The sequence below is a fragment of the Pangasianodon hypophthalmus genome, chromosome 22 (assembly GCF_027358585.1).
Source record: "Pangasianodon hypophthalmus isolate fPanHyp1 chromosome 22, fPanHyp1.pri, whole genome shotgun sequence".
Classification (NCBI taxonomy): domain Eukaryota; kingdom Metazoa; phylum Chordata; class Actinopteri; order Siluriformes; family Pangasiidae; genus Pangasianodon; species Pangasianodon hypophthalmus.
The window spans coordinates 15,617,659-15,641,761 of NC_069731.1; the positions used below are offsets into that span (position 1 = coordinate 15,617,659).

A 24,103-nucleotide genomic window follows, 5' to 3' on the forward strand; every position below is an offset into this window, starting at 1 on the left:
AAACAAGAAATGTTTTCAAATCTTTATTTTTTTTTAATTTGTAGAAAATGTGTATCTCATAAAAAAGTTTAATGTCACATCCATAACACCGATAAATAGCTATGTGTATGTATATAAAACATGTATATCAATGCATAAGTTTATTAGATTTGTCTTTTTTGTTCTCTAAATGTTAACAACATATGCAAATTGACTCATTGGCTACATTTATATGCACGTCAATATTCCCATTTTAATCAGAATTTGGCAATATTCTAATTTAGTATTGAGTCATACTAATTATAGTATACTATATTAGTATACAGTATATTAGTATATTAGTATATAGTATACAGTATATTAGTATATTAGTATATAGTATACTAATTAGAATATTAATTCTAATTAGTGTTGAGTCATTGAGCCACAATCCGATTGCCCGAGTCCAGTTAAGACAATATTTTGATTCCCCAAATTCTGATTCCCACCTCTGGAATATGCATGTTTTATTTGTTGTTTGGAAATTTGTTGCATGTAAACACCTTATTCAGAAAATCCACTGAAAGGAGATCTATGCGCATGTTCAGTCCACAAGGATTTGTGGGTGCTAACAGATGCTTAGCTGAAGCCTATGTATTTAGGAATGGCAACTCAGGCATACTTACAACAACCATGTATACAGGAATATTCTGATGCCTGGACGCATATAAAAATCATATTCGGAATATGGCTGCAACCCTTAAACCCTCAATCCTTTGTACATGGCACATCCATGATGCTGGAATTGCCCTTTTTCTAGACATGGATAGATGATTATGATTATTAGGGACACGCTGATAATGTATTGGGTGGAATTCTAGACTGGACCATATTTTTTGCCATATATTGCTTACAGATATAATATCTAATCACACTACTCTACTTTATTCACCACGTTTAAAATATTAATGTTGGCATCTGCTTATTAATTTATTAATTTATGCCTTATTGATACCTTATTAAGATGCCTAATTTTCTGTGTAAGACATGTATCATATTGCTAAAATCTAGTTCATGTTGGCTTGCGGTAGCGGGCAAAAAAATTCAAATTTACTGAATACTCACAGCTGAGGTTTATCAGTTTAATGTGGCGAATGTGATTTTCAAGAGCATTTGTTATATCTATCTCATATTCTGCTGACACACTGCTAAACGAAACTCTCATGAATACAAGTAGGACATCACTTTGGGCCTCCGAATATTCAAATAAACAGTGTTGCTTTAACCACAATTCCAAAATGTATCACTGTTAAATTCATGTTCTGGGCATACACTTAAAAAGCTCTGATTAAGATGCACAAACCCTCTCAAAGCCTCCTGTAAACTGAATGAAATATTAAAATGTCAACACACAGACACACGTGTGCACACATGCCCTCACACACATGCACGCACACACACGCACACACACGCACACACACGCACACACACGTCCTCAGAATAATGCGAGGATCAAAGTGAGTTTAAAGGTTTTAATTTTAAAACTCGGCAGGGAACATGCAAGAAGAGAAAGCTGCCAAGGAGAACACACACACACACACACACACACACATGCACAGTGAAACGGTAAAATTTAAAGGTCAGTTTACAAATTAAAGAGAAAGTTATGGCGTAAGTACAGAATTGTTATTCAGATAAAAATTGTATTCATGAATTAAATTGCTCGAGAAAGATAAGTATATGTGAGTAGAAATTTAGAATAAGAAAGGTGAAAAATAAAGATGATGAGCCAGAGATTTAGTGATCAGAGATTTATAGGAGAGTGGGCTTCTAAAAACTTCTACAAGAAAAACAAGACACTCATGTGACAACCTAAAAACAGTGTGGTTTGGTACAATGAGTTATATAAACTCACTCTTAATGTCATCCAAATTGGCTGAGCCAAGTGTGTGTGTCTCTGCCTCGTCTGCAGGAATCCTCTCATATTTTGTGCTCTCATTTCCCGTCATGTTTCCTGTTGGACTGGATGAGGTCAAAGTGCTGGGGTGAAATGTTGCAGAGCTTTCGTTGATGGTCACAGCGTGGTGCTTAGTGGAACTGCAGAAAAAGAGAGATACGTTACAAACACACACTTCTGCACGATACACTGTAAGTAATAAAAGTCATAGTATTTTAGTTTTTGCATAAACTCAGGTGATACGTCACTATATGTTTATCATGTATGACTCAAAATATCATCATTAAGTTCAGGAGGCCAAGCTATCCTCTAATGTCCTTTAATTAGATCCTGGTCCTAAGAGAGACAGCAAACTCGAATAATGATTACATAGGTGTGTAAACGTTTTGACGATCAAACCAAACTAAAACGTCTCAACATATTTACATACGTTTCGGTAATAACGCATTCATAGCATACCTGATTTACATTTAGCGACACCCACAAAACTCCATAAAAGGCAAAGGGACAAAATTAAAGTGACAAAATGATGACTAAACAGTGAAAGAGTGCGTACGAAAGACAGTGTGTGCTAAATCTTCCAGTAATGCAGCTCAGCCATTGCAGCGTGTCAGCTACAATAGACACACACTAACTCCTACTCCATTTATAGTACACCATTACTTTTGTCCTAATTGAACAGCTCTTCTAATTTATCTTATTTGTCAAAATTACCATTAAGTTTGTGTCAATGAAATAAATGAATGAAACTTTATAGTCCATATATAAAATTGCAGTAACTCACCAATTATACAATTTGAAGCCAGTCAAGGTTCACATTAGCAAGTCTCCTTATACATAAATTCACACCAACTCAGGAGCTCTCTTTTCTTTCCTGAACTAACTGGATTTTCATGAACTTCTTGTGTAAATGCTCCTGCATATGATTTTGGAATAAATTAGCTCATATCCAGCTTAAATACTAGCACACAGGCCTCAATGTTATGACAGGTTACAGCTTACTTTCACAACCTCACGAAAACTCTAAATGTGCAGATCTTTCAACTGACATAACATCTCACTAAGATCTCACTCAGCAAAAATCAGCTCAAGCCAAGCTTACCCTGTACAATTTTCAGACAATTTAGACACTAATTTTGCTGAACAATTATCAAGTCAAGGGCATTTTATGGTCATTCCCACATATAACTCGTACGCAATGGAATGAAATGTTGTTTCTTTAGGACTGTAGTGCGACACAGAATGCAGTAGAATGGTACACGGGTCTATTAAGTATATAAAGTATAGATACAGGCAGCAGTGTGGAGTAAATTCAGCAGAATTCCTGAAAGGAAATGGATAATGCATATAGAGAAATCTTCATGATCATATTTTTCAGGTTTCTTTTTCGTTAGATGTTTTTGTGTGCTGCCCGGTTGTTAACATTCTTTCCAGCCTGAAGGGGATACCTGTGAATTTGATGGCTGCTGATTATGTGCACATCACAAGAAGTACTCATACAGCGTGAGAACATTGTCAAGTGCCATCATATACAGAGAGTGAGTCATGCAGTGTGAGTCATAGTACTCATGCAGTACTCATGCAGTTTACTCATAATACAGAGTAAAACCAAGTTTGCTGTAAAGCAGTTACCAAGTACTCATAAATCACCCACAACAGCGGGGTAGGCATGGTGGCTTAGTGGCTAGCATGCTTGCCTTGTACCTCTGGGGTTGGGGGTTTGAATCCCACCTCTACCCTGTGTGCAGGGTGCTCATATGTTTTCCCTGTGCTTTGGGGGCTTCCTCCAGGTACCCTGGTTTCCTTCCCCAAGCCATGCATTGTATACGCTAACTAGCATTTCCAAATTGTCTGTAGTGTGTGATTGTGCCCAGAGTTCCCTGGGATATGCTCCAGGCTCCCCCGCAATACAGAGAACAGATGGATGGACTAACAACGTACAGCAAGAGTGATTTCAGTGTTCTAAGAAATCCGGTTGATTTCCAACATTGCCATGCTAGATGGAATAAAGGAATTACATCACTGGAGATTAAAGAAAGAGTATTTCTTAATCATACTCTTTCTTTAAAAAATAATCAATGAATATTTTGCTTTCATCATTGATTTCCAGATTTACTGTACTGGAGCTGAAGCACACGATTATATGTGAGATGTATAAGATAAAGCAATAAGCCATGAGAGGGCATATGTTACAGTGATTTATCCCCTTACACATGAAAAACAGCTTTAATAAAAAGGCATCGAAAAAACTATATGATAAAATCCAGTGTTCAAGAAATATCTAACTTACAGTATTATTAATAATATTTGCAATAATAAGTTCTCAATAATAAGCAACTCTTCCGCCATGCAATGTAGTTAACAGTATCCTTTGGTTGCTAAGCAACATAACAGACAAAGATTAGGGTACTACGTATATGGACAGATCAATGGCAATAGTGTAATGATTTATTGGTTTAAAACTTGGCACATTAATACAAAATTCAATTATTGTGTCAGAGGTGTGGGTATGTTGAGGATTATACAACAGCTTTGATCAGAATTTAGAACTGAAACAATCCATTTTATAATATTTTTAGATTATTCGCTGTCCACTATAACAGGACGTGTTCCTCTTTAGATAGTACATCTAAACTTCTGAAAGCTGCTTTGGCAACAAGATGGTTGATAAAATCTCTACAGAAATAAAACTAAAATTTAAAACATGCCCACAACTTGAGTTACAAGTCAGAGCTTTTACAAGTGGAAATACTTCTACTGCCTGAGTTCCCAAACTGTAATTTAATGAACAGGCTTTTACCATTTTATCATGGTGGAGCACAGGATATTAACAGTGCTTCTGTATTTTGCGAACACATCGAAAATTCTAACCAGACTGTACATATAATCAGCTCAGCAGCTAATAGAGAGAATACCCACAAGTAATGAAAACACGCAGTGCTCTTAAACACACTTAATACATTACAGTCAAAAATCAGAGAAACACTCACCACTCATCACTTTATAAAATCACAGAGTCAGCCATCAAGAAAAAAAAAACTACACACATTGTAGAGTCCACAAATGCACCATACACAGATCACACACTCCAAGAAAGTAAAGAGGAGGATAAAGGGAAAAAGGAGGAAAAAAAAGGAGCAGTTGCTATAGCAACGGTTCAGTAATGAGACAGAGTGTAATGAGTAACAAGAGTCCTGCTGATACACACACACTTAATAGGGAATGTAGGGTACTAGTTTTTTAATTAGGGGAGCTGAAAGTAGGGAGCTGGAAGTAGGGAGCTTGATCCTGGAAGTAAGGATATAGGGAACAAAGAACAGGAAGTATGGTGTAAGGAAGCTGGAAATAGGAAAGTAGAAGAGAAAGTAGGGATCTGCACCTAGGGGACTAGAAAACAGTAGGTGAGTGGAAATAGAGAACTGGAACTTTCTAGAGAACTAGAAAACTGGAAAAAAGATTTTCATACTATATTTTTATATATTCATTTATTTTGAGATGTTTCAGTTTCAGATGTGTTTTTACTGTAATGGCATAACATGGTGAAATGGACCTACATGTGTTTTTCATGTGCTCACATATTATTCATAAAGTAAGAACCTTATGATCACATGTGAAATAAGATGTGATTTGTGATAGGACTGGAACTAAAGGATTATGGATCTACAGGACCAGAACTATTAGACTGGATCTATGGAACTGGGGACTAGAAATGCTGTATGAATGGAAATAGGGGACTGAGACAAGGGTACTTTGCTTGAAGGTTGTATGAAGGTTTATTACAGGGACTCTTTTGCATTTGTCTTGCTGAAGTGTGAACAGTTTGTGGTCATGTGCAACAAAGGTGTGTGTTTGAATCTCACTCACTCAGTCACAGTGTTGTCATTGTGTGTTTCAGTCTCAGAGTGTGTGAGCTCCCCATCTGCAGTGGTGCTCTCATGTGTTTCTGTAGGCGCGTTTTTGTTCTCAGCTGTGCTTTCTCCATCAGCAGGGAAAACCTCTTCATCATACAGGAAGAACTGAACAGGAAACAAAATGGAGGACAAAAAAAAAAAAGATATGAACTGTGGCTATAACTCACTATACACACTGTAAAGTTTCTATTAAGCTATTTCTGTTAAAGGTTTTATTAAAATGATTTACTTAATAGTGTATAGGGTAGTGTTTTAACAAGGTAGCCAAGCAGGTACACAATACCCATAATGCTCTGGGAATTTTGTGAAATAAAAAGTAGGGCATCATTAGTAGGGAGCAGGGTGAAGGGCTTAATCTGTAGGTAGCAGCAAGTAGGGCACTTTCTGTAGGAAATATTCAGTAGGGAATCATTTGTAGGGTGCAGCAAATAGGGCACTATTTTTATGGAGTTGGGAGAAGGCACTACACTTTAGCACTGAGTTGTGTAATTTACAGTATATATTATTTAAATATTGAACACATGACACGTGTTCAATATTAGAACACAAGAACAGTCAATTAGACTCATTACTATGACACACACCCACACATACACACACTTCATGCGTGGTATGTACCTGCACACCATCCTGTGTCTCACTCTCAGGTTTGTCCGTGCATGTTTCTTCCTCTTCCTCTCCATCCTGCACGCTGAGGTCATCACTCAGGTGTTGCTCTTTACTCCTTTTCTTTTTCCCAGTTCTCTTTCTCCGGCCATCAGTGTGTTTGGACAGAGGGTGACGGGTGTGGTGTGATGAGTGACGATGATCTGAATGACACACACACATACAGATATCATGTTCAGCAGGTGTCTGTGTGATGAATGAAACCTGCTATGTTGGTGTAGATACAGTTGCATAAAAAAATTTTGTGAATAATATTCCGAATATTTACATATTGTATTGTTTGGACATCTGACTCCTGATACAGCCCATAGTTTGTATACTGCATGAATAATGCTCTATTGTATTCCTGTATTTCTTATTTCTATTGTCTTATTTTTTATTATTTCTTTTCTTTTTACTTATTTCTTATTCATTTCTGATTTTTATTTTAGTATTTAAATGCACAGCCTATAGAGGAGTAGGCCAGGCTTTCATTTCATTTTTATTAAATTTTTTTCATATACTGTATATAACTGTATATGTGACAAATAAGATCTTGATTCTTGAATCTTGTTGCTTGTAGGGTAGCACATGTGATTGTGTGTAATATTTAGCGTGTGTTTCTGTTACCATGCAATGTTGGTATACTCACACTGGAAGTCCTCCTCGCTGTATTGTCGGTGCTCGTTAGGTTCACGTGAAGTCGGACTAAGAATCTGCTGAAATCTCTGAACACCAAAAGCTTTGTTCAGGTCTTCATCCTCCTCTTCCTGTATTGGAGATGTTGAGATTGTAGACGACACGGGCTGCGGAGAAAGACACACAAAGATTCTGATTGTATGCAATTGACAACTCGTTGTTACTTTATGAAAACATAGCATTGACACTGTAATAATCTTATTTTTTAATACATTTTCTATAACAACAAAAACAAGGCAAATCACACGTTTATATTCATGCATTCCTTGTAATTCATCAATTGTAAAAACTAATTCACAGGGGCTTTTATGGTGGATGTGCCACATAAATAGATTTTTAAAAAATTACACTCCTTGTTTTCTCTGAAGAGACATTTATTGTCCAGTGTCAGCAGTTTGTGTCAACAGTCAGAGGTAAAGCTGTTCCTTTAAGTTTTACATCCACGGAGGGCTTTATGCTTAGAGGTTTCTTGGTAACATGTAACTCACCAGTAATCTCACCACCCTTTCGTTGATTATTCTCCTATAACAACTCACAGAGTTATGTTTTATTTGTAACATTTCTGAGAGCGTCGTGAGTATCATCACTACTTCTATAGCACTGGCTGACTTCGTTGTTATTTTAGTATTGGCTGTTTTCAATATTCCTCCTTTTCTATGTTCAATAATTGACACTTGCAGACATTAAATGAAAAAATCACTCTTTTTTTAGATTCGCTGAAATTGTGATATGATATTTTTGTCTTATTGCCCACCCTTAACCCTAGAAAATACTGTTACTATGGGCTGCTACCACCTTATTCTACTTCTTGCCCTTACTAAGGTGAGTAAAACAGTACAAGTTATCAGTGATGGTGTCAGTGTTCATCGCAGAACCAGTTTAGAATTTGTCTTTTTGCCTGCTTCCAGCTAGGCTTACATTTTAGTGAAAATTCAGTGGTGGTGTTGGGGGATGGCAGGATTTTCAGCCAACCACCTTCTGTTCTATATTTCCGATTGAAGTACACCTCACTGCACTTTTAGATTTCTCTTAGCAGTTTACAGAACGGGAATATAATTTCATGTTCATCAGCTGATCATTTCATTTTTGTGCAATAGGCATGACTGGTCAGAAGCATCATGACCAGCAGTCTTAGTTTATGCAATCCTGTGCTGTACATACTACACATCTGTATTGAGCAATGTGAGGAAACAAGCCAACAGACTATGATTCAGTGCAATTTTGATTCGGCGTACAGAATGCATGAACATAAATTGATTCTTAATGCATATTGATGCATATCCGTTTTATACATGATGTATTTTTTGTTACTGTGCGACAATTCTTCACACTCAACCATAAAGTAAATTGTTCCACGCTCCAGCTTGTTCAACACTAAGCAAAGGTCTAAGTTTTCGGCAAAACTTGCAGTTGACCTTGCAATTGACCTTGCAATTATCATTTTTCATTTTGACTTCACATTTGTGTTTGAGCTATAAAAAATAAAGAAATTGGATTACAGAGATCATTTCAGTATTGTTTAAAGAGAATTGAGATTTGAGAATTGATTTTTTTTCCCCTTCAACCTTAGCAAAAATAAAATCTGTGATGGTGCTGCATGACAGAAGAAGGATATTTGGCTTTTGTGACACAGATTTGAAGTGGAATACACAGGAGATTATTATTATTATTATTATTATTATTATTATTATTTTGCATAATACATCAACTTTTATTCAGACAAAAGAAGTTGCAGTACAATGAATGTTTTTTTGAATAATATGCATTCATAAATATGGCCACTGAAATACAAGCTGTTGGTTAAGCTGTTGTTCATCCAAACATGAACTTTCATAAAAACCTTAATAGAACACACAAATATCATTTTAGAAGACCTGTAGGTAGAACCTGATCTAATCTGTAGCAGAGAAGAAAAATACAACCAATGTTATGCGTAACTTATGGGCTAAACTAAACTGTATATGTGATAGCAGGAATATAAGAATATAAAATGCAAATTTCTGATGAGGAAAATATGAAATGTACATTAGGAGAGCAAAGGATTTCATTGCTCTTACCTTTTTATAATGTAGACTCTCTGTGTTAGCCAATTACCTTCTTATATAAAAATAAGTTAAACAATAAATCACATAAAATCAATAAATAAATGGTCAAACTTTAATGGAAAAAAATAAATAATTAAAGCTAAATGAAAAGGATTAGAAGACTAATGGGAAATTTGTTCTAATGCAAGTGCTGACTGTAGATGCAGCTGTATAAAGATTACACAGGAGCTTTTAATAAAGCATGCTCTCCATCAGTTCTTAAACTCCTTAATGCGCCCTTTAAAGCTAAACTCCTCCTTCAGCCCTAAAATTCTAGGCCCTCCTTTATCTCCTAAACCTGGGTTTCCTAACCGGGGGTTTGTGGCGGCACTGAAGCGAGTTGATAAGACTAATAGAAATGTCTATGACATGTTAAATCACATTTAGAGTGTATATATATATATATATATATATATATATATATATATATATATATATCTTACATAGATAGATGGATATCGCAGGGTCCAAAAGTCTGACACTGCAACAAAAAATTATGTTTTTATTTAAAACTGGAAGTAAATAGAATGTTTTGAAATTTTTCTAACAAAGAAAAATGTTCAATATCTTTTTTTTTCACTTTAAATTTGAACAAACTTGTGATTTATTAACCACGTTAACTATTTTGTACCAAAGTTTACAATTTCCTTGCGTCTTGAAGGATGTGTTTGACAATCTAATGGATTTATTCTAACATGGATCACCATGTTTTAAATAAACTTGCGCAGTCCATCCCAGCTCGAGTGCATGCTGTCATTAACAGGGGTGTAAGCCTCAGGCATCCAGACGCTACAGTACGATTCTTAAGGTAACGATTTGATATTTGGCGATACCCCTGAATCTGCTACAACACAATACAATACGATTCAATTGTATAGCCTCTGACTGATATGTGACCAAATTCAGAATACAGAATGCTCAGAATCTGGAGTAAGCCTAGCATCAATTCGTACATGATGATCACGTTGAGAAGGACTATTTATTTAAGTGTCAGATTATGGGCAAAATCACCTTGCTAGCCTATTTACACAGTTAAAAAATATTAATTATTTTTTACACATAAGTTGTCTGTCCTTTTTCGCTAATAATAATAATAATTAATCAAGTTTTAATTGAGAATAACCAAGTTATGATTGTTGCCTCAATATGTTTCAATCGTTGCCTTTTAAACTTACGCATCAATCTAAATCGTCTGATCGTTACACCCCTGGTGATCAAAGCAAAAGCGGGACATACCAAGTACTATTCAGAAATTCATGCAAATATTTCAACGTTTCACTCAAGTTGTTTCTGGTGATACAATTTCTAATGAAAGATTTTATATTAAATTAGGAACAAATGCTAAAACAGAAGCTTTAATGTTAACGGTCTCAGATTTTTCGACCCCACTGTTGTTTTTCCAAGTTAAAAATTTAATAATATAATATACAAAGATTACAAAAGTTTCAGTAAATGTTACCATGCCTAAAGTCTCAAGGGGCACTTAAGGCAATAATTTAGGTTGAAGGGGTTCAGCTGCCCCCAGGACCGAGTAGGGACCCAACTATTAAGGGCAGATGACAAAAAAAATTCAATTACTCATAAAACACTTTAAATACGTACTAAAACACACCCTTGTTGTGTGTAATTTCTCAAACAGATCCAAGCAAGGTTATGATGTGTTCAAATTGCTACTGATGATTTCAACGTACCTCAGTCATGCTCAGCTGTTTGACGATTCTGATGTGTGATGTGTTAATTCACTGAATTCAGTTCGTCATAAAAAAAAATGACTGAGAGAATTTTTCCTGCTCACTCCTGCAGTGTGTTTCCGTGCCTCTGCTGGTCTAAACACGTCTGCCCTTACTAATGTGCAATTACAGCAAATATGAGTGTGTGTGTGTGTGAGTGAGGACAAACTCAAATATGCTCACATGCTACTTACATTGTCAGGAACAATGTAATCTTTTCACACACACACACACACACACACACACACGCACATACACACATGCACGCGCACACACACTCTCTCTCTAACATTTATTTTCAGGTAAATATTGACCCTCTTGTTCACCCCATAAATGTGCGTGTGAGTGTGTGTGTGTTTGCTGACCTTATGTAACAGTTGAAAGTCATTCTGATAAAACACTACAAGAAAATTTACACTCCTCAGATATTCAACAGAAAAAAAGTCCTTTATGAAGCTGCACATGCAATGAATGCCAAGGCAAGTTGATTTTGAATTATAAATAATGATTAAATCTCCACTTCTGGAAGGATTCATTTGTGCTGTTTGACGCTAGACTTTAGCTGATGTAAGATGTGTTTGAATAAATGTTTGAACTCAACAGTCAATGCCAAGGCATATTACTTCCGGGTTCTGCACACTGCATTCAGAAACGCAAAATAAACATATGGAAACAAAACAATGAATGAATGAATGAATGAATGAATGAATGACAGCCTTAAGGACTTCAGAAACCACAGGTGCATGTGCAGCAGTTTTGGATTTTGTCTTAAGACACATATGTCCATTTCCTTTGTAGTTTTTCACTACTGCAGTAGCAACAAACATAGTAACAGAAAATCATTTTCATTTTCATCAGCCCTTAACCTCTATCTGCCCCTTCAGCCCTTACCCCCTTAACTGCTCCATCAGCCCTTACCCCCTAACTGCTCCATCAGCCCTTACCCCCTAACTGCTCCATCATCCCTTACTCCCTAACTGCTCCATCAACCTTTACAACTGCTCCATCAGCCCTTACCCCCTAACTGCTCCATCATCCCTTACCCCCTAACTGCTCCATCATCCCTTACTCCCTAACTGCTCCATCAACCTTTACAACTGCTCCATCAGCCCTTACCCCCTAACTGCTCCATCATCCCTTACCCCCTAACTGCTCCATCATCCCTTACTCCCTAACTGCTCCATCAACCTTTACAACTGCTCCATCAGCCCTTACCCCCTAACTGCTCCATCAGCCCTTACCCCCTAACTGCTCCATCATCCCTTACCCCCTAACTGCTCCATCATCCCTTACCCCCTAACTGCTCCATCAACCTTTACAACTGCTCCATCAGCCCTTACCCCTTAACTGCTCCATCAGCCCTTACCCCCTAACTGCTCCATCAGCCCTTACCCCCTAACTGCTCCATCATCCCTTACCCCCTAACTGCTCCATCATCCCTTACTCCCTAACTGCTCCATGAACCCTTACCCCAACTGCTCCATCAGCCCTTACCCCCTAACTGCTCCATGAACCCTTACCCCAACTGCTCCATCAGCCCTTACCCCCTTAACTGCTCCATCAGCCCTTACCCCCCAACTGCTCCATCAGCCCCTACCCCAACTGCTCCATCAGCCCTTACCCCAACTGCTCCATCAGCCCCTACCCCTAACTGCTCCATCAACCTTTAAGCCCTAAGTGCCCTTTCAGCCCTTACCCTCTAACTGCTCCTTCAACCTTTAAGCCCTAAGTGCCCTTTCAGCCCTTACCCTCCAACTGCTCTTTTAACCTTTAAACCATAACTGCCCCCTCAGCCTGTAGTCCCTAATGGTTTAAGCCCATCAGCTCCTTAAGCTCCCATCAGCCCTTAGCCCCTCTCTTCTCCATCAGCCATTATCTCCTCTCTTCCCCATCAGCCTGTAACCACTAACTTCTCCATCAGCCCGTAACCCCTAACTGCTCCATCTGCCTTTAACCCCTAAATGCTCCATCAGCCAATAACTCCTAAGACTTCCCTTAAACCCTAATGGTTTCCTTAAGCCCTTAATCAGTCCTTTTAGCCTTAAATTCAGCCATACCCTTTAACTGCTCCTTCAGGCCGTAACCCCCAAATGTGCCTTAACCCCTAATATCTTCATCAGCCATTAACCCCCAACTGCTCCATCAGCCTTTAACCCCTAAGTGCTCCATGAGCCCTTAACCTCTAACTGCTCCATTACTTTTAACTCCCTAACTGTCCCTTCAGCCTGTAACCCCTAACTGTGACTTCTGCCCGTAACCTCTAATGGTTCCCTTAACTCCCTAACTGTCCCTTCAGACCATAACCCCTAACTGCCCCTTTAGCCCTTAACCACTCCTAACTACCCCCTCAGCCTCAACATACTGCCTCAACATGCTTCAACATACTGGTTCCCTTAACCCCTAACTAATCCATCAGAAAACATCTCCATCATCCTTAACCCTGCTCTTCTTCATCTTCCTTTTATCCTTCACTTCTTCATCTCCCCTTAACCCCCTCTTCTTCATTAACCCTTAATGCCTAACTCATCCATCAGTTCTTACCATCTAACTACCCCATCATTCTATGATTTAATGTGATCTAATGTGATCATTCAGTACATTAGCACTTCTAATTCAGTTTCATTGTTATGGTGTTACTTTACAGTGAAACAATGTATGTTGAAATCCATCGCACAATGCTAAACTCAACATCTGGATTTGGTCCTGATTGTTAGGTGTTATTTTAGGATTATTTACCTGAACACTTACTGCAGTTTTAGGCGCTGGTCTGCCTTGACCAATCAGACTATGCTATATAAACACTTGTGAGCAAACACACACACACACACACACACACACGCACAGACACACATATTGATTTCTATTTGTACATTAGATAAAGATCCGCACGTGGATATGTTATTACATTTCTGTTTAGGTTTTGTATTAACTATTAAAAAATTATTTTCAGCCCACTTGTAACTGATTATCAAGTATCTCTGTGTTTTTAAGCTATAAACGTTGCTATTAACATTGAGTCTAGAATTTAAACAAAATAGCAATTCTGCTTTCAAATATTGAGACTGAACTCTTCACTTGGCAACTTAACACAAGCTAATTTAACACGTTACCAACATCCGACATCAGTGTTTTATAGATTACTGACCTGTGTGTAAAGAAAATCCATTTCTCGTCTTCAAAAACAGCAAAGTGACCAACCACACACACGTTTCCCTTTAACACACACTTACTGAACATTTATGCAACTTCACTACATGATTTGAGCTGGAGGATACAGTTTTAATAAAACTCTAAACCATATACTGTACTGAACGTTTCCAAACACACACACATACACACACACACACACACACACAAAGCACACACTTGCCGTTGGTGCAGTTAATGATTAACCATCACTCTCTCTGTAGATGGAAACCAATAGCAATAGAACAAGCTACACTTGATACAGGCTATAAACACAACACGCTCACCACACTTCATACACGTCTTCAAATTTTGACTTTAAACATAATCTGCAGTCTGCATTTTTATTACTGTTCTAAATATTTTATGATATTCTAGATTTATTTATGGCTGTTCTGCCTAATTTTTATAGGACTCATTTTGTGAGATGTAAACAGGAGTGTGGGGCTGTTTGCTTTTTCAGTTGTTTGGGATATTTTTTTTCTGTCACATTCTTGTTGTATAAATGGAGGTTTCCATTATGCCTTTATGCTCCACATAATCTAAGGCAAATAATAAATGGATTTTAAGAACATGCTGTAATTTAACAAAGAAATACTATATATATAAATGCATATTTTTGTAAGGAGGCATTTATTTATGAATGGAACATTTATGAAAGGAGTCTCCAGTGTCAGCACTTTATGACAGTCAGTGAGTTTCCACCAGTCTTAAGGACAGAGGACTTTGCACTTTTTGGTTTCATGATAATATTACAAGCTGTTTTTTTTGCCTTATTATCTTCAAAAGAGAAAAAAAACAAGAGAAGCTGGTAAGGAGAATAACTGTTTATAGCTGCTATAAAATTAGGTGATAACAGGAACTACTGGTTTTGCGGATGATCCACAACATTAAATGTCTATGAACTATAACAACTATATGACTATGAACTATGTGTTATTCTTTAATTAATGAAAAAGGTTATCGTTGGTAAATTGCTGTAATCAAGACCAGAAAGTAATCAACTTCAGGATGGTAACAGTATCAGTGATGATTTTCCTATAATAGCATGGCCCATCATGTTTTATTCCTTACATATTAACTTATGATGCTTATATTACTTATTATTAGACTATATTACTTATGATGCTCATAATAATAATTATAACATGTAGTCACAGTACTTACAATCATGCATAAAAAACCCTATGTCAATAAAGTTCATGAAGTTCAATATCCAAAATCTTTTGAAGGAAATACATTTGCAGAGATGTTAAATAGAATTGGTCAGCAAGGATGATGCACAGAATAATAACACAGAAACACACCTTATATTACTTATATTTCAACTGATATTAGGTCATAGTGTGCTAATGCTAATGTATGCTTGAGGGCAATATAACATTATAGGCTCTTTAAAAGAATGGAAATATGCTATAATCAATCATTTAGCCTTAATGAAGGCTGAACCTTGGACAAGCCATATTCACAGAGTTATTAAACATCTTATGTTTAATTACTACCATTTAGTGGGATATCATGAAACTGTTACACACTGTAAAAGAATACGGTTTGTGATCGCTTGGCGGATTACAATTAATTCACTTAGCTGGTGGTTTTCTCATATGTAGCATTACATCTGTGTTTGTGAAATCAGATTACACTAAGGACTAGCTAGGGAGCTAACGTAATCACCAAGCCAACAAGCTAGCAACATTAACATGTAATCGGATGTGTGCTCCATTAAAGCAGTCCAAAAAGAAAATACAGTGCATTTTAGAGATTTGAATCACATAACTGTGAGGATGGATTGGCATCAAACTTGAGATGCGGGACACGAAGTGAGCTCAGTGAACTCAGCTCTGCATCTGATATTAACATTCAGCAAGGATACAGAACTTACACATTGAAAAAAGAAGAAAAGCTCTTCTTCTAAAATAATTTCTTGTGCAACTATTCCAGTGCAATGTCATTTAATATTGGTAACATTACAATATGAGCAAAATGGATTATGTGTGCATTTTATGTTATTTTTCAACAACCAGCGCTTCCTTGCTCCTGAATCTTGGGCAAATATAAAATGCTAAGCAACAGTGGACTTCTGATCAGAAGGTCGTATCTTCAAATCCTTCCAAATCCCTGGGCCCTTGAGTAAGGCCCTTAAGCCTCAACTGCTCAGTTATATAAATTAGATAAAGGTAAGTCACTCTGGATAAGGGTGTAAATATAAGTGTAAATAAACACTATTTATTGATGACATTTTGGTGAGACTGAAATATTTTGAAACTTGTTAACAACACAATCAGTGCTGGAAGCTGAAAGGACGCACTTCTCATTGTTATGGTAAGTTTGTCACTAAACATTGCATGTGCATACAGTAAATTTGGATTGCATTATAATGTGCATATAAGAAGAGATTTATCTACAGCCCAGTTAAGGGCACACATAAACAGTTTATGTAGTATCTGCAGTCTGAATGAATTCATATGGACAGGCAAACAAACTTTGCAATCAAAACATAGCCAGTGTTTGCGCATCTCGCACCCGATTACACTGTGAACAATCACCTGGATGATGTCTATTAAAGACGAGAGTAAGAGAATATAAAATTACTAGCAAACTGAATAAGGTCCTGGAAGAGTCGACTCAATAGGATGTTCATAAATGGGATTAGCCTCAGTGGTGCACAAAACAAGCTGAGCTAGACCCTAGAAGGAAAAGCATTCAAAGCTCTGCTCAAAGTGTGCTCCAGTCTCTGGGATAATGGTCAATACTGAATACACTGCTCAGAGTTAATCCAGAACCTCCGCCTCCCAGGCCATAGTGAAGGTCAGCCACTGACCAAGCTTTTGGAAAACATACACCAATTAACTCCACTCCAAATCCACACCAGTTGGACTGTAATCTGCCACTGGTTCAGTGCTCATCCAAGAGTCTACTGGGTTTACACAAATAATGCTCATGGTTATGGCCAAGAAACCTTACTTTTTGGGGACCCAGCTGATCTGACTCTACCTTTATATCCTACAAGCTCTACAGAGAATAATTAATCAGGGATGGGCTGTGCCAGAAGCAAGCTCATAGTGCTTGATGCCAAGAATAATTTCAGGAGTTTAGTCTCCAGGCGATGCACCAAGTTTGGACTGGACTGAGATATATATACAGTACATTTGTACATAAGATTGTGACAGACTGACTCCCTTTCCTCAGGAATCAACCACTCTGAGGTCATTTTACAGCTGATATTGTGCTGTTTTATTGCTCCTGGGTATATTTACTATTACACAGCATACACAGCTGTGTATAAACTTTGAATCTAAAACAGGTTTTGTCAATTCTGAAATTTAGCAGTCAAATGTATCCAATACAGTATTTAAACACAATCTGAGCACAACTTCAGGACTGAAACTGACACTCGGATAGCAACAAAGAGTTGCATGATTTTCACAACTTCTGTCTCAACATAAAAAATATGCAATTCATTGCTACTTAGGAAGATGTTGCCATATGATTTTTTTGATTATGTGCTCCTTCCAGCGAACCCAACACCTGATCTACAGGTGATTTATTAAATCTCCACACTCTTACCATGTGATAAGCAGATTCATTTTAGGATTCTTTTTAGGAGCCATGACTTTTCTCTCTCACATAATCAATACACACTACTGTATTTGAGATGTAATTTAGCCAAATATTATGCTATTAAATAGACTCAGCAAATGATAGTGTGTGTGTGTGTGTGAGAGAGAGAGAGAGAGAAAGAGAAAGAGAGAGAAGAAAGGATGTGATGAAATATAGAGAATTCAGCGCAGAGTGAGAGAGAATAGTTTTCACGACTATCGTCTGTGGCTCGCATCAAAAGTCATAAGCTCGTGTTGTTCTCCAACACAGAACCCAAACCGCTGTATCCCCACTGCACCAAATCTCAACGCAATCACCACACCATACTCCATAAACTTTTCACACACAAATACAATAACAGGCTGAGTGTATGTACTTACAGAGTATGGACCAGGGTATGAGAGTGATTTATTCATTTTATGGCTGGACCAGAAACATCGGAAACATTATTCTGTGTCACTGCAGTACAAACGAGAGACACACATCACCTGTAAGGAAGAACACAATTATCAACTACAACAGAGCACTGAACATACTCAACACTCACTCACACACACACACACACAAACACTCGAAATGACCTGAGATAGGCTCACATTGGTGAGATAGGTCAATGTTAGTTACATTGCTCTTATATTAGTTATAAAGTGTTGTTCTGTACTGTATATAAAATCATCATTTAGACACCAAACATGTCTTGAACGATCAATTACCTTTGGGGTAAAAGGGACCCTGTGTCCATTTAATTAATTAAACGATTGCCCTATAGATATAAATCCAGAACTTTGCAAATATTTCTCTTATATCTGTCTAAATGAATGCACAATGAAATGTGAATATTATCAAATGACAGACTGAACTCACATGATTGATTTTTTTTTTTTTTATTTCATGCAATTTGCTAAAATAACTTTTGTAAACTCGGCATGCTACAAGGAGTATAGATGCAAATCAACTTGAACCAGATTCAAACACCAAGGTGACACACACACACACACCTACACTGGTGACGGCGATACACTGGTACTGATATATGTTTATTTTTTGATTGCCCATATCTGTCCTTTAATGTTGTGACTGTGATAAAACATATCTGACCTTCGTGGGGGAAAAACATATTTATGGATTAAACTAGGAAAATGTCATTTATTCTAATACTGGAAAATTAGTTCTGCATATTTATTTATTTATGTATTATTATTATTATTATTATTATTATGTGGTGGTGCAGCAGGTTGCATTGCCGCCTCACAGCTGCATGGTCTCTGGGTCGATCCTGGGCTCGGGTTACTGTTGACATGGAGTTTTGCATGTTCTCCCCATGTCTGTGTGGGTTTCTATTGTGTTCTCTGGTTTCCTCACCTCCCAAAATCATGCCAGTAGGTGCAATGGATGCACTAAATTGCCCCTAGATGTGAATGGTGTAATTGTATTGTGAGTATTGTTACTTTTTAAGTTTAAGATGTAGTGCACTACTAATACCAGGAACATGCACTAGAAAGCTAGACACTTTTTGCATGCAGCGGTCACAGATGCTATACACTGCATGAGGAACACTAACATTGTTAGAGGAAGCCGTTTTTTTTTGTAAATTGGAGACGTAATGAGCTACTAGGTTGTAGACACAAGCGAGAAGTGACAAGTTTCAAAAGAAGTTGTACCAGTGGAGGCTGTTCCATGTTTCATAAATAGAACAATACGCAGAGTATAGTGTAAGAATGTCTATAGTGTGTGATTTGAGGCTGTAGTGTGAAAAGTGGGTTTGTATATAAATCCAGTGAGTCCTGATGAGCCGGAGTGGAACAGTGTCTCCCCCTGGTGGCCAACTGAAGAACTGACTCATTCTTAGACTTGACAGTGTGTTCAGAGTGTGTCAGTGTGTTAAGAGAGTAGCAGTAGTTGTATTTTAATTACTTTATCAAACTTATAAAGAACATAAAGCGAGAAAGTCACAGTGTCACTTCTGATCAGTATACAACTAGTTCACCAGCTGTTTATTTCTCTTTAATACAGTCAATAGGAAAAAAAAATGAAGGAGTGACTTACCAGCATGTATGCGTCAGCGCAGTGTGTGTGTGTGCGTACGTGTGTGTCTTTTCCTCCGAGGAGCTGCTGATCACATCTGGGTGAAGAGAGAGAAAGGGTGAATGAGGAAGCAAGAACAGGAAGAGGGTGTGTATGTGTGTGTGTGTGTGTGTGTGTGAGTGTGTGTGTAGAGGCACTACACACACTTCAGTTTTTCCTCAAAAAGGTCAGATTTCCTACACTGGAGCTTCGACAGTCATGTGGTCAATAACAAGTCAACTACACACACACACACACACACACACATGTTTTTATAAGAATACATAAATATTCTTATAAAAATGTTATAAATTATTTATTATAATAATATAATTAGATAATTAGAATAATATGAGCTAAGAAGGAAATTCCCAGAGTTTTCAAGGAAATACAGTTGGTACACCGTACACAACGATGTGAACGTGTGTGTGGGTGGGTGATTGGGTGTGTGTTTGTCTGACTGTAACAGGTTTATGAGTCAGTGGGTAGTTATGTGTTCACTTCACACACACACACATACACACACACACACACACACTCTTGCCTTCATCTGAAGAGAGACATTCTTCAGTGTGTTTAGGGGAGCTGCTGTCATGAATGTCATGAATCATGAAGTCATTAATGATGAATGATGAATGAAGAAAGGTTCACGGCATTCCCCTTTACCCCAAACGTAGTCAAACAAGGCATGTTTTTAGTGTGTAAAGCTCCAAGACTAATGGAGCTAACGTGTTTATAGCTATATACAGTAGCTACCAGTTTTAGCACTGTGTCAAATCATTTCTTTAATACAGATTTCGAATAGTTCAGTACTGGTTTAAAGCTGCCACTATATCATTTTTCCTTAAAAAAGTACACGTAACTGTTTTTTTCCCCACTTGAACAGAAGATTAAAAATTAAATGTCTCTGGGGCTTGTTATTAGCAACTAGTTGAATATGCTACTAACAAAATATGAGATTAGGATTACAGTTATTGAAGCACCTTATGAAATTTTGTCATTGTTGTCTATGACTTCATGTTCTGTTGGAGAATGCAGGAGGACAGGAAAACATCCTGTTGTTCAGTTTGTAAGAGTTCATGCATTGCCGTTTTGTTTCCTAGATTAAAATGCCAGTTGTAAAATGGCAGATGTATGACATCCGAGCACAAGTGGTCACTCAGACTGCAGGTGTAAACGGGGCCACAGTGCATTAGAAAGAAGCCTCCAGAAAGAATGGGACAGTGAACACTGACACTGAAACTTCAGCTTTGTTCCCTACATAATTAGCTAGGCTAAAAATAACACTAAGCTGTGCACTAATGCTTAGATGCTAATTATACAAATTTGGCTAACGTAAGTATTGCTATGTTATTTAACTACACAACATAGCTAAAGCTTATCCCATTTCCCAGTAGGGGAGAACAAGGTAACATGAGCCACTTTTTATACATTTGATGATTTTACTGCAAAGTAAAAGTGTATTTTTTTCAAATAATAGTTACTATATATACCTGGGTTGTTGTGTACCTGAATTTGCCTTCAGAGATTAATAAAGTTTATCTTATCTTATCTTCCCCATGGAAATCAAAACAAGTTTTCTAATTATTATGATTTTAGAACAATGACCCATCAAAAAAAAGTTAGTCCTATGGCACAACTTGCCTCAAGGTAGAGACAAAATGTGCATGGGATGAGGTAAATAGTGCCACCGTTAAATACTGATATAAAAATGACACGAAATCAGATAATTACACTATTTCCACCATGTAGCTTGTAGTATAGCAAACTACAATTCCCTGTAATGTAACGCATCTACAGTTTGTAGATTAGAATAATTTGTACCTGAGTGTAGTTTATATGTATGTTAAAGTCAGGTTGTCCAAGTCATTGTGGTTGTCATTGTATCATCTTCCTCAGATGATATCATTATGTAAACTTCTACATTCCTGTAAAGTGCACCTACATTTTGTTTGAAGAGACAACAATAGAATGAAAAACTTTCACCTGCTCATTACCACTCCCCTTGCATTTTCATGGACAGCATGCAAATAGCTAAAATTCTCCTTCCATTCTGAAAGACCAAACTGTTTCCGGCTGTTCTCAGCAGCACTTCTCACCAAGCATAAACCATGCTTTATGACTGACTTTTCTTTACCCTCTCACACCACAGGATCATCTGTGCCCACACTTGGCTCGCTCTCAGCTCTGATGCAGTGATATAATCAGGATAAACATCCTGCAGTGTACGCCCTAATGGTGCATTTTTCTTACAAACACTCTGTTTGACTTTGTTTGAAATCTGGCGGAGCCTGTTATGCAGACAATTTGTCATGAACTGCAGGACAGGGGGATGCATGTACAGGTTTGGGTTTTTATTTAAAAAAAAAAGTTTTTATAAAAAAAAGAATAAGTCATAATAAAGAAACCAGAAGGATCGAGAAATACTCAAAAAATCATGAATGGGCAATGAGTCAGGAAATCAGCGAACAGACAGAGAGGGCGAGGCTAAAGGAAAACTGGCTGGACAAAGCAGCAATCAGACAGCCAAATATAAAGTTCAGTAATAGTGCTTTCACACTTTTTGCCATTTTTTCTCAAACACCAGCAAGTTTTACATATAATCCTATAGGACGCGACTGCAAGTCTAGTCAGGTGGAATGCGGCTGTTTTTTTTCATGGTCTACACTATGTGTTTTTCTTTTTTTTGGGGGGTGGGGAGGGGTGGCACAGGAGCATGCTTCCAAGTTGAACAAAGTTCAGAAAAGTAATAGCCAATCAGAACACGAGTTGTGGGGCAAACTGGAAAAACAAGCATGGAGGATGAAGTGCTGATGAAAAATGTGTCATTAGTGAGGAAATGTGAGGAGATTTACGACATGTGGTTGAATATTTCAATATTTAATTTCGATATTACTCTGTTGCAATGTAACTAAAAATAATACGCTGTGTATTTTTGGGACATGTGTGACGTCATACTTTAACTCTGGCCAAATACAGTCAAGTCTAGGGTGGCAACTTAGCGATTCTTCTCAATGACAAACCACTAATCACCATTCTTCTCAATGTCAAATCACTAATCAATGTTGTTCTCAATGACAAATCACTAATCACCCTTCTTCTCATTGACAAATCATTAATCACCATTCCTCTAAATGACAAATCACTAATCACCGTTGTTCCCAATGGCAAATCACTAATCACCGTTGTTCCCAATGACAAATCACTAATCACCGTTGTTCCCAATGACAAATCACTAATCAACGTTGTTCTCAATGACATATCACTAATCACCCTTCTTCTCATTGACAAATCACTAATCACCATTGCTCCCAATGACAAATCAGTAATTTCCCAATAATTGTGAACAGGTGTGTGAATGATGATGAGTAGTTTCCAGGTCTTCTAAGTGCAGTTCTGTTGGTTGCTTGTTGTTCTGTGACCTGGCACAGACGCTGACGTGACACTTTACATAACTGAGTGGGTTCCTCTTTAATTTTATTCTTCCCTCTGTTTCATGGCTGCTTGACAGAGCGGCTGTTTCTCACCAGAGCGCTGAGACACAGAGACACTGTAATGTGAAAACTTAGAGCTGTGTGTGAAACTCTGCTGTAGGGCATACAAGCTTACAGCTGTGTGTGTGTGTGTGTGTGTGTGTAAGAGTCAGTAGGTAGTTATGCGTTCACTACACACACACATGCACACACAATTTTTTAAGACAGCTGCTAATTCAGTTGTGCAAATTATTATACACAAGAACAACAACAATATATTATTATTATTATTATTATTATTATTATTAAGAAGAAGAAGAAAAAGAAGAAGATGATGATGAATAAGAAGAAGTAATAAAGAATATTGCTCAATAACCAAACAGTGTCTCTTCATCCTGCAGTGTGAGAACTGAAACCTGCAACTCACAGACACACCAAAGAAAATAATAATATAGCTCAGATTTCAAATGTGTGTGTGTGTGTGTGTGTGTGTGTGTGAGAGAGAGAGAGAGAGGGAGAGAGAGAGAGACAGGGAGAGAGAGAGCATTTTTTGTGCATTACTTTTCAATAATACACAAAAAGGTTCACTAATAAACTCTCATCCAGCAGTTCTGTACATTTTGATGCATATGTTTCTTCTACACTTACACAGGATGCAGTGACAGATGGAGGTTCCTGGCTTATACACAGGTTGTCGGTATCAGGTGATGAATCTCAAAGTGATTTCGTTCCAGTGGGTAACTCAGAATTGATGAAAATAAGATTTGTTTCCAGTCCAGTTCCAAAGATTATGGGA

The 24,103-nt window shown here is 37.4% G+C and overlaps 1 protein-coding gene across 4 annotated transcripts in view; it reads right to left on the reverse strand.

Annotated features, from left to right (window-relative positions):
- LOC113541204 (anion exchange protein 2) overlaps positions 1-24,103 on the reverse strand; it is a 42,924-nt gene extending 18,821 nt beyond the window's left edge. Inside the window, exons 1-7 of one of the 4 annotated variants that reach the window (XM_026938050.3) lie at positions 23,956-24,103; positions 19,817-19,892; positions 18,151-18,258; positions 7,124-7,277; positions 6,445-6,635; positions 5,780-5,931; positions 1,874-2,055 (exon numbers count right to left, since the gene is read on the reverse strand). In XM_026938050.3, coding sequence (XP_026793851.2) covers positions 1,874-2,055; positions 5,780-5,931; positions 6,445-6,635; positions 7,124-7,277; positions 18,151-18,186 — 715 coding nt within the window. In that variant the 5' untranslated portion in view covers positions 18,187-18,258; positions 19,817-19,892; positions 23,956-24,103. Of the gene's footprint in view, positions 1-1,873; positions 2,056-5,779; positions 5,932-6,444; positions 6,636-7,123; positions 7,278-10,945; positions 11,105-14,129; positions 14,372-18,150; positions 18,259-19,816; positions 19,928-23,955 lie in introns of those variants that run through there. The other 3 variants (XM_053228002.1, XM_026938052.3, XM_053228003.1) reach the window with 3 other exon arrangements.